The sequence below is a fragment of the Penaeus monodon genome, chromosome 14, assembly GCF_015228065.2.
Source record: "Penaeus monodon isolate SGIC_2016 chromosome 14, NSTDA_Pmon_1, whole genome shotgun sequence".
NCBI lineage: Eukaryota > Metazoa > Arthropoda > Malacostraca > Decapoda > Penaeidae > Penaeus > Penaeus monodon.
Window position 1 is genome coordinate 27,053,769 of NC_051399.1, and position 10,000 is coordinate 27,063,768.

General features: G+C 35.1%; 1 protein-coding gene across 3 annotated transcripts in view; it reads right to left on the bottom strand.

The window, feature by feature from the left end:
* Nucleotides 1-10,000, bottom strand: part of LOC119581025 (centromere/kinetochore protein zw10 homolog) — a 23,489-nt gene that overhangs the window by 5,081 nt on the left and 8,408 nt on the right. For all 3 annotated transcript variants that reach the window (XM_037929300.1, XM_037929301.1, XM_037929302.1), the window contains 8 exons: nucleotides 9,890-10,000; nucleotides 9,298-9,427; nucleotides 8,627-8,716; nucleotides 8,096-8,231; nucleotides 7,762-7,937; nucleotides 1,138-1,229; nucleotides 805-980; nucleotides 200-409 (listed from right to left, as the gene is read on the bottom strand). The exon at nucleotides 9,890-10,000 is cut by the window's right edge and continues 95 nt beyond it. In XM_037929300.1, the coding sequence (XP_037785228.1) occupies nucleotides 200-409; nucleotides 805-980; nucleotides 1,138-1,229; nucleotides 7,762-7,937; nucleotides 8,096-8,231; nucleotides 8,627-8,716; nucleotides 9,298-9,427; nucleotides 9,890-10,000 (1,121 nt within the window). The remainder of the gene's footprint in view (nucleotides 1-199; nucleotides 410-804; nucleotides 981-1,137; nucleotides 1,230-7,761; nucleotides 7,938-8,095; nucleotides 8,232-8,626; nucleotides 8,717-9,297; nucleotides 9,428-9,889) is intronic.

Consider the following 10,000-nt stretch of genomic DNA (forward strand, 5'->3'; position numbering starts at 1 on the left):
ACTGACTCAGCCTTTCATCATTTTAGCACAGGATCTTACATCTTAGAGGGTGGACATAAAGGGACTGAAGCAGAGAAGCTGGGAGGAGAAAAAATGACTATACAAAATTGGTTGAGCCGCATGCTGAGGCCCAAGGTAGGGGTGGTCCCCAACATAAGGCCTCAGTTCCTATCAATAAAAATTTTGGTATGTCACTTACCTGCAGACTCTCTTAAGGTATCAATTACTGATGCACGATGCCATTGCATTGCCTTCAAGAATGTGGAAGTTGCCATTCTTCTGAGCTGCTGAGCAAGATCAACTGTAGTAATGGTATTGTCTCGCAGGGCTTGTGGAAGTCTGTGCTTGTACTGATGTCCCAACAGGAGAGCATGATGTGCTAAGTACATGCTGTTGTTGTGTATGATAGCTGAGAACATACAAGAAAAGAAATTGCCAATTTTAGGGAAAGAGCTGTCACTGTATAGTTACTCAACAAATATATTCCCTAACGATTGATATCATTTGTCCAATAACTTCCTTTTTCAGCCCTCATTTTGAAACACAAAGGGAAATAAAAAAATAGCTCTGTAGTACTTTACACCACATAGCCATTACATCTTTCACTGCTTAAGATATTAAAAATTAAAAGATATTTTAGAACATACACAAAAATTTCAAACTAACAACTTTAATGACTATAGAAAATGGTGTAAATAAAAATAAAAATAAAAGATGTCTGCCACAGAAAATTTGTGTAAGACAAGAGGTTACTGAACATTAAATAAATAACAGCATAAATAATTGTCTGACATCAAAACCCACCTGCCTGTTGTGGCAAGGTAGCAAGGGCATGTGCATGGGCAGTTGGGACAACTTGGCAGTAGAGCATCAGGATGTTGCGCACAGTGTAGAACAACCTCCCCGCATAGGGTGGAGCACTGGTACAAGCCTCTTCCATTGTCTCATATATTAGTTCAACAAGTTCACAGACAGAGGCACTGAAAATTATACAAAAACAGTGATTATTTGGTAATACCAAGACCTGAATTATGTTTCAAAGAACCGTAATGCTTTAAGGATATGTCAGGTGAAAACATATATCAATCCTAGAAAAGCAGAGAATTTCTTTTCAACTAATTATTCAACAGTGCATACCTGATCTGACATTTTGGAAGGTTGAATGTCTTTGCTGCAAGAAGTTTCTCCAGCCTCATACTGCTCTTCTCTAATTTCTTACCAGTCTCATCCTATGATAGAAACATTACCAATTAACAGCCATAATTCGCAAACCCTTCATATTGTGAAGGTATCCATCATCTATCATTTATCCTTGCTATTTATTCTTTTGGAACAGGTCAAATATATGAAGAGAATCACACTCAATTATATTTCTTAGATATGTAGAATACCGACAATGCAAACAACGAAGATGATAAAAATGATGATGTGATGATGATGAATATGATATGAAAAAAAAAAAATAATAATAATAATAAAACAATAATAATAATAATAAATAATAATAATAATAATAATAATAATAATAATAATAGTAATAGTAATAGTAATAGTAATAGTAATAGTAATAATAATAATAATAATAATAATAATAATAATAATAATAATAATAATAGTAATAATAATAACAATAATAACAATAATAACAATAATAACAATAATAACAATAATAACAATAATAACAATAATAATAATAAATAAATAAATAAATAAATAAATAAATAAATAAATAAATAAATAAATAAACAAACAAATAAATAAATCAAGGTATCTCATAGGTATTCAAGCACAAGTGGTTTATGCAGTGAAGTAATATATAAGTAAAGTGAAGTAATATATAAGTAAACATATATATGTACTTAAATTAATCTGCATACATATTTGGACTAAGTATCTCAAACAGACCATAGAACAAGGTGATCACCATCAATACCAAAAACAGATTAACATTCCCTTAACTAAGGTTGATATTGTTCTTTCAGTTCCTTTATTAAATTGTCATTAATATTTTTCTATATCATTTGGTGAAGAATACATTATAGCTAATGCCTAGAAACACAGGTCAAAATTAATAGTTGCTGCGACCTTATAACCTCCTGTAGATGCAATGGTGCCATATGACAATAATCATAACTAAAATATTCAGAGCTCCACCATTCTCTGATATCACAGATCTGAAAGAGATTTGCAGTACTTGAATGAAACATCAATATTGGTTGGAGAGCAAAACAAAATAGTTACAAAATGAAAGTAGAAGAAATCTTACAGACAATGTGACATGCAGTGATAATCAGAGCCACATACAAGATGGAGCAACAAAATAAGGATAATGTGAAATAAATTAAAAGATAAATTCATTTCTTTAAGGAAAGTTACATTAGTATATACAGTATTTGGATTATGGTGATATATGGACACTTTGATTGTCTCTCTAAAAAATGCTTGAGTTTGTGGTATTCTGAGCAAAATTAATTATCTAAACATTGAGAATTAAAAGGATTATAGGCATAACAGTATGCAAGCTGAAAAATTAAACAATCTCAGGCACACCTTTATTCTCCAAAAGCACAATAGCAGATTGTAGTAAATGGCATATCTCTTTTTGTGAAGAGAATGAATGATTGTACTGACAGATTGGACAGACCTACAGATAATGAAATTCCCAAACACTATTCTTATTAAATTCTTAAAAGACTCCTACTGCCTCTTTCACTGATGTGGCTTTTATTGGCATTAGATCCCCTAATCAACAGAGAAAAAAGGGTAAATATCTTTTTGAAATTTTTTTTAAAGTTCTTAACCTTACACTTTGTGGGAACTTTTCCAGACATCAAGAAATATCTATAATTTTGAGGATCAATGGCTTATCATAGTCACAGAATAAACCTCCAACCCAAACGGAAAAGATTATCAAAGATGTGATGGTAATATGCCATCATGGAAAGATATGGCTGAAGGCTGGCTGGGGTCATGGGAATGACTCCTCATAAGAGCACAAAGCTTCTAGAGAAAGATTAGACTCAGTGGACATTTAGAAAGGGGGACTCTTGCATTATTTCCATGAGTAAACAAGTCTGGAATGTATCATCCATGAGCCATACTTGGAAGAGCATTGGCTTAAGAGAGAACACCATTCCCATACTCAGAAACCTATTCCTGCCCACCATGATCAGAGGTGCAGGGTATGTTTCAGAAATCTGAATACAAAAACATTTTTAAATCACACAAATAATACAATGTTACTTATTGCTCTTGAATGGAGTTGTAGATTACCTAGAGAGATAATAAGGAGTTTCATTAATTAACCCATTGCCAACGGGTGGCATGTACGCACATGCCATGGCATGGCGGGACCATCTGCCGGGGGCACGTACGCACATGCCATAGAGTATGTATGGACATGCCATGAGGTTTTTTTGTTACAATCACGGCAAAAGATTATTTTTTTGCCAGTGAAAGTGTGATTAAGTCGGTTTTAACACTCTCATTTTTACCATGCAACAAACAAAAAAAAATGCAACAAACCGACAATTTCAACTCCATGATGCCGCACACTGCTTATTTTATTCGGACTATAGACCAAATAATGATCAACTATGGAGTCTATATAACAACAAAAATACCCTTCAATCTCGATTTATCGGGAAGTTTGGCAAGTAGAGACTGTAAAAAATAATGAAAACTGAAAATACAACATATCTTCGTAGTATTATGAAGAAACAGCATGGGATGCTGGTATTTGGCATGAGTGGTCGTGCATGCTAGGGCGACGATATAAGCCCCGGCAGCGAGGCCCCGGCCTCTATGAATGCTACCCGTCAGTTATGGGTTAAGGAACAATATATTTTACCATGATGATAAAGCATAACAAATGCCAATTGCAGACCTTGGAAAATGCCAAAAAGTAAAAACACTATTGCAGAAAAAGAAAACATCACAAAGAGGAGAAGACACTGAGCCCTGATAATGCATGAGTGCTCATGTGGGCAGGACCTACAAGGCACAGACCTGGGAGATTCAAGTAAGCCTAGCATACGGATTTGGACTACATAAAGGCCGTGAGGTACTGGGTCCAGTGGATCAGTAGGTACTGTCATGGAACAACTGACAGAGACAAATGATTATCTGATATTATATATCAGCATTTTATTGATGCATTTCCTTGCAAGAACTACCTACTCTATGAATAAAAGAGCCCCTAGACTAAACTATTGCTTTCATCACTAAATGAAATTATATAAAAAGTGACTTTATATAGTAAAAGTCTCTAAGTCAAGTATGTTGCAAGATGTTATCTACTTAATGATACTGCTATAACAGGTGGAATGTTCGAGTTCTGCAATATGTGCATCAAATTTAATGAATCACGCCTAATTAACTGATATTCACTGCAGTATTGAAATTCCTCCACTGCATGACCTATATACATGACACATTGCTTTTGAGGATACTATAGATTGTAACAGAACTTACGTAGGACAAAATCTTATAAAAACTTAACCCTTACAGTCCTAACCATCACATCATGAAAATAGCCTATTACTATCTAGATAAAGCAAATCAAATGACAAATACAGTCATTGGAAAATGGCAAAAAAAAGCTAAAAATACTTATGCATAAAAAGAGACCATACTGTTGCAAAGGTGTTTGCATATGCTCAGCCTACAAGCCATGCACCCATCAGAGTGACCACTCATGTAAGCATAATTCCCATATTATGGATCAGGTGATTATCATGAAGCAACCAGATCCAATGGGTTAAATCAAATTCCCACCCCTACTCATTTCTGGGAAGATAAACTTTATATCATGCAACAAATCATTACTATCACTGCATTGTTATATTACCCTAAATCTTTTTGCATTACAATAATCATGTAAGGCATAACTGGGCTCTGTAACTGCTGTTAATTTAACATTCCTACCAACCTATAATCCTATTTCAAAATCCAATGGTAAAATTATTATAATTATCATTCAAAACCTTTATGAGTTAGTATCAAATATAATACATCAGAGAAAATGGATAACTAGAATTCACTATTACTATTCATTATAGTCTTTATTATGATCAAAATAGAAAAAAACTCTCTTGAAGTTCAAAATGGGTTGCTTTTCTGACCTTGCCAGGCATAATTTTTGCCAATGAAGATGGGAGTGGTCTCACGTTATTAACAAAGACTGTGGTCTGGACTTGTCCAGTTAATTTTTTTAGATATTAACCTAGCTATCCAAAATTATGTATTTTTGTAAATATGAAAAACAATTCTTGTTTATGAAACTCAATTGGAATGGGCAAGCATTCTTGAGCTTATGCGAGAGTGTTAATACAAAGTGTTAAAATGGCACATATTGCAAAATTCCCTAATATTCAACTTTTAACCAGGGAAAGTTATCAGTCTCTTTAAAATATTTTTAAAATTCCAAGTTCAAACTTTCATAAACCTGCTAATCCTATGCCATCAGGAAAATGTAATAATCACTAAAGTTCTGTTTGGTGAATTGTCTTCACACATAAATGGACCCACAAGCACACAATCAATAGTAGACATTGTGACCTCACCTGACTTCACCATTCCTCCTAATATTGATGTAGTTATTCTTAAGAATATTATGATCATTATAATCATTATAAACTTATAAACACAAACCTGATGTCACTATGCCAATTCTTTTTGGGCAACAACCCAGACACTGGCTCAGCTCTGAACCTCATCCTGGATAATGTCAGCCTGCCATCTTTGAGGCACTGCAGGTCCAGGGAGAGTCTCATGTACTATTTTTATAGTCTGAGGTCTCCCATGGTTCCATGAGTCTCAAGATAGGGATAACCTATTTTGGCAGGCCTAAGCATGGTATCTGGGGAACTAGGGGAGCCAGATCTAGAACATGCAGATCCTGCTAAATTTTTCTAGGCCAATGAAGAACTATTGAGTATGATCAAAAAAGTTTTTTAATTATGATAATGCCATTACAGCACCACTAAAAATGAAGTCTGACTAAACATAAACAACCCCCTGCAATATAAATATTATGTATTTAATATGGGATGCTGGGTAACTAGAGATGGCTCAGGAACCATGGCTGAACCTTGTAACTGGAACCTGGGCTTAAGTTTCAGGTCCATGAAAGTTCTTTTTTTTTTTTTCATTTATAAATTGAGGTTTCTATTTTCTTATCAACACTATGATTTTCTTCTGAAAAATAAAGGCTTTAGCTTGTGTTAGATATTTTGCCAAATTATTACAACACACACAAAACACACACACACACACACACACACACACACGCCGCACACACACACACACACACACACACACACACACACACACACACACACACAAAAACACACACACACACACACACACACACACACACACACACACAAACACACACACACACACAAACACACACAAACACACACACACACACACACGCACGCACGCACGCACGCACGCACGCACGCACCCACGCATAAAACATACATAAAACAAACACAGGCACACACACATAAAACAAACAGACACACACACACTACACAAACAAACAAACAAACAAACAAACAAACAAACACACACACACTCACACTCACACTCACACTCACACTCACACTCACACTCACACTCACACTCACACTCACACTCACTCTCTCTCTCTCTCTCTCTCACTCACTCACTCACTCACTCACTCACTCACTCACTCACTCACTCACTCACTCACTCACTCACTCACTCACTCTCACTCACTCATCTCACTCACTCACTCACTCACTCATCACTCTCACTCACTCACTCACTTCATCACTCTACTCACTCTTCACTCCACTCTCAATCTCTCACTCTCACCTCACTCTCATCCTCACTCCTCCTCTCACTCCTCACTACTCACTCTCACCTCTCACTCTCACCCCTCACTCATCTCTCTCTCTCTCTCTCCTCTCTTCAACTCTCTCTCTCCTCTCTCCATCTCTCTCTCTCTCTCCTCTCTCTCTCTCTCTCTCACTCACTCTCTCACTCTCTCACCCACCATCATCATCCCTGGTGGAGGGGTAAGGGGTGAAGTAAAGGATAGGGGGATATGAGGACAAGGGTAGGACCACAAAGAGGGAAACTGTGACATAGACTCTGCCAATGAGTTTCATTTTGGGTAGAGGGCGGGGCATAGTCTAGATGATTTACATGATTGGTGGGAAGAAGGATGGAGGGTGGAAGTATAGGCAATATATAGAGTCTAATAATAGAGCCAGAGAAGAATATGGGATCACTTGGGAGCAACTAAAACAAAATAGAATTATGACGCCAATGTTGGGGTCACAGTATATTCCAATGGCATTTCATGATGCCAAAACCGGCGTCAGCATATAAAAGGGGTTAAGTACACACAAACTTAACACTCAATAGTTTATGGGTTAATTATCATTATTAATACTGTTACCATTATATATATAATGACCATCATAATAAATACAACAATGATGATAATGATTATGAAAATGATTATGATAACTAATAACTAATATTAACAGTAATAAGATTTTTATTACCCTTATTTGTGCAACTCTTTCTATACTCAATGTTTCATATAAGGAAACACCTGGCTAGTTGATGCTTATACAGATGTGAGGACAGTGTGGGCTTTTATAAAATCAGAATGTTAACTCTTCCATCTTCTCCACATAATTTTTTTTTTTCTTATTTCACAATATACTCCAGTCTATAATTTCTACCTTTCTAAGAAAAAAATAAATACACCAAATTTACCTGAATAATGAGGGGTCCCTCAGGTTCCAGCGGGGTAACACTGACTGTGACATGAACAGGCCGAGTCATAAGCTCTCTAGCCCGCTCCAACAAGTGTGCACAAGCCTTGTTACTGAAGACAACATCTACATTTGCTGCATACTCTATGATGGACTTGTTATCAGGTCCATAAAATCCTGAAGAAAATAGCAACATAATTAATATATGTATTACCATATAGTTGGGTGTTTTCCAACCATCATCACTATAATCAGACATTTGTTTAGGAATGAAAAATGAAATTGAAAATGAGCAAATCCTTTTTCCTTATGTATATACTGATAACACCACCTACCAATTTCAATAAGGAAATCCTGGAATTTCTGAGTGTCAGACTTGACCTCCTCATAATCCTCCAGCTGGGCTCTACTACAAGGTACTGCCTCAGCCAAGCAGTCTTTAATAAGCACTTCTGTAAACTCTTGTCCCAGCTGTAAAGTAAGTTATCTCATAAACCATATAACTCTATGGTAGTTGTACATTTTACAAAATGAACAATTAAATGGTAAATAGATGACAAAATGTCTAATAACTGAAATATATGACACATCTTCTCATTTATTTAGCCTTCTAGTTTTGGATAAATTTGAATGATGCACAGGTAGCAATGAAAATAATAATAAAAAATCATAAATACTGTTTCATAACACAGAACACTTTTGTTCCAGCCAATTTCAATTACAGACAAAGTTTAAATTCTTTGCTAAAGCTAGAAAAAAATAGATTTCATTTGCATCAGATTTTGTAATAACATATAGAATCTCTATTCCTGCATGTTTACTGTGCCTATAAAATATATAGTGCTTACAAATATAGCCAATCTTACCTGTTTACCCAAAAGCTGCATAAGTGAAATTTCACCCTCATCTGCCTCAATGTTTACACACAAGAGTGCACTATGAAGGATCCGTAATACCTAAGGGTGTTAATACAATTTTAAATATCAATATATACTTCTGTTACACAGACTCTTACTTAACTTATATCAAATAGAGTATCTATTCAGTATCGAAACACATTTTCACTTTAGCCAAGATAAAAAATATATTTTGTATACATTCTGTTCAATAAAGCCAGTAACCGTGCATTTTATATTCCCAACCAGACAATATAGATCAAGCACAGGGAGCAAATTAACTGCACTTTTGCCTTATGCCTTTAAATTACAAGTCAGTGTTGTTATACCAAAATACAATAGGACAGCATTAAGCTATACTGTTAATCTGGACAAGCTGAAGCTAATACGGATATTAAGCAGTGCCCCAAAGATTCTATACAGGTCTGAAATAAATATTCAACTGCAAATTTACCTTTTCTATTTTGATAACTAATCTAAACTCTCCAAGCAATAGCACTGCTAATAACATATAATGCAAAAACAATTTCAAAACTTTTCTTTTTAACTCAAAGACTGTCTGTCAGTGTAAAATATCTAGGCATTATAGAAACCACTTTTTGATATTTTGAACTAAACCTTTGAGAAAGAAAAAAACAAACCTGAGTGAGATGAACAAACACTGTGGATGCTGGTGCCTTTTCCTTAGTGTTTGCAGGTAATGTGACCTGGATAGAATATCCATCACTTCGATCAGTGGCTTTCACCTTAGCTGCATCATTTATTATAGGCCTGATAATTCATAAAACATGTTAGTGCCATAAAATACACTATACTACTATAGCAGAACCTTGATACAAAATACTACATTAATTGTATTTCTTTAATAACTATTTTGAAAAGTTTCATGAATATGGACTAGTTGATTCTATATATGGGGAGCATGGCTACCACACCCAGTTAGTGTAATAGCAGTATAGTAAATACATTAGATATTCATTCCCGCTAAAATCCATGGAAGGGTTTTGACTCTTTCTTGCTAAATGATTTTATGTAATTTGTAATTGCATAAAGGAAAGGCTGAATTCTTATAATAACAAAGGCCAGTTGTTTTTTAAAAGGGCAAGGATTCCTCTTATGGGCATCAAATTTCAAAAAGCACCAGCATATCTAATAGAGGTCAAGCATATTAGTGTCTGAAAAAACTTATTTCTATAAAACAAGAAATTGAAACAAGATCAGTAAACATCATACTTGAAAATGTGATTCATGAGATTCTTGCCAAGGGCTGTGACACGACGCTGGAGTTCTCCCAACATGTGCAATGCACCCAACATCTGCTGGAGTTTATGTAACCCATCCTCT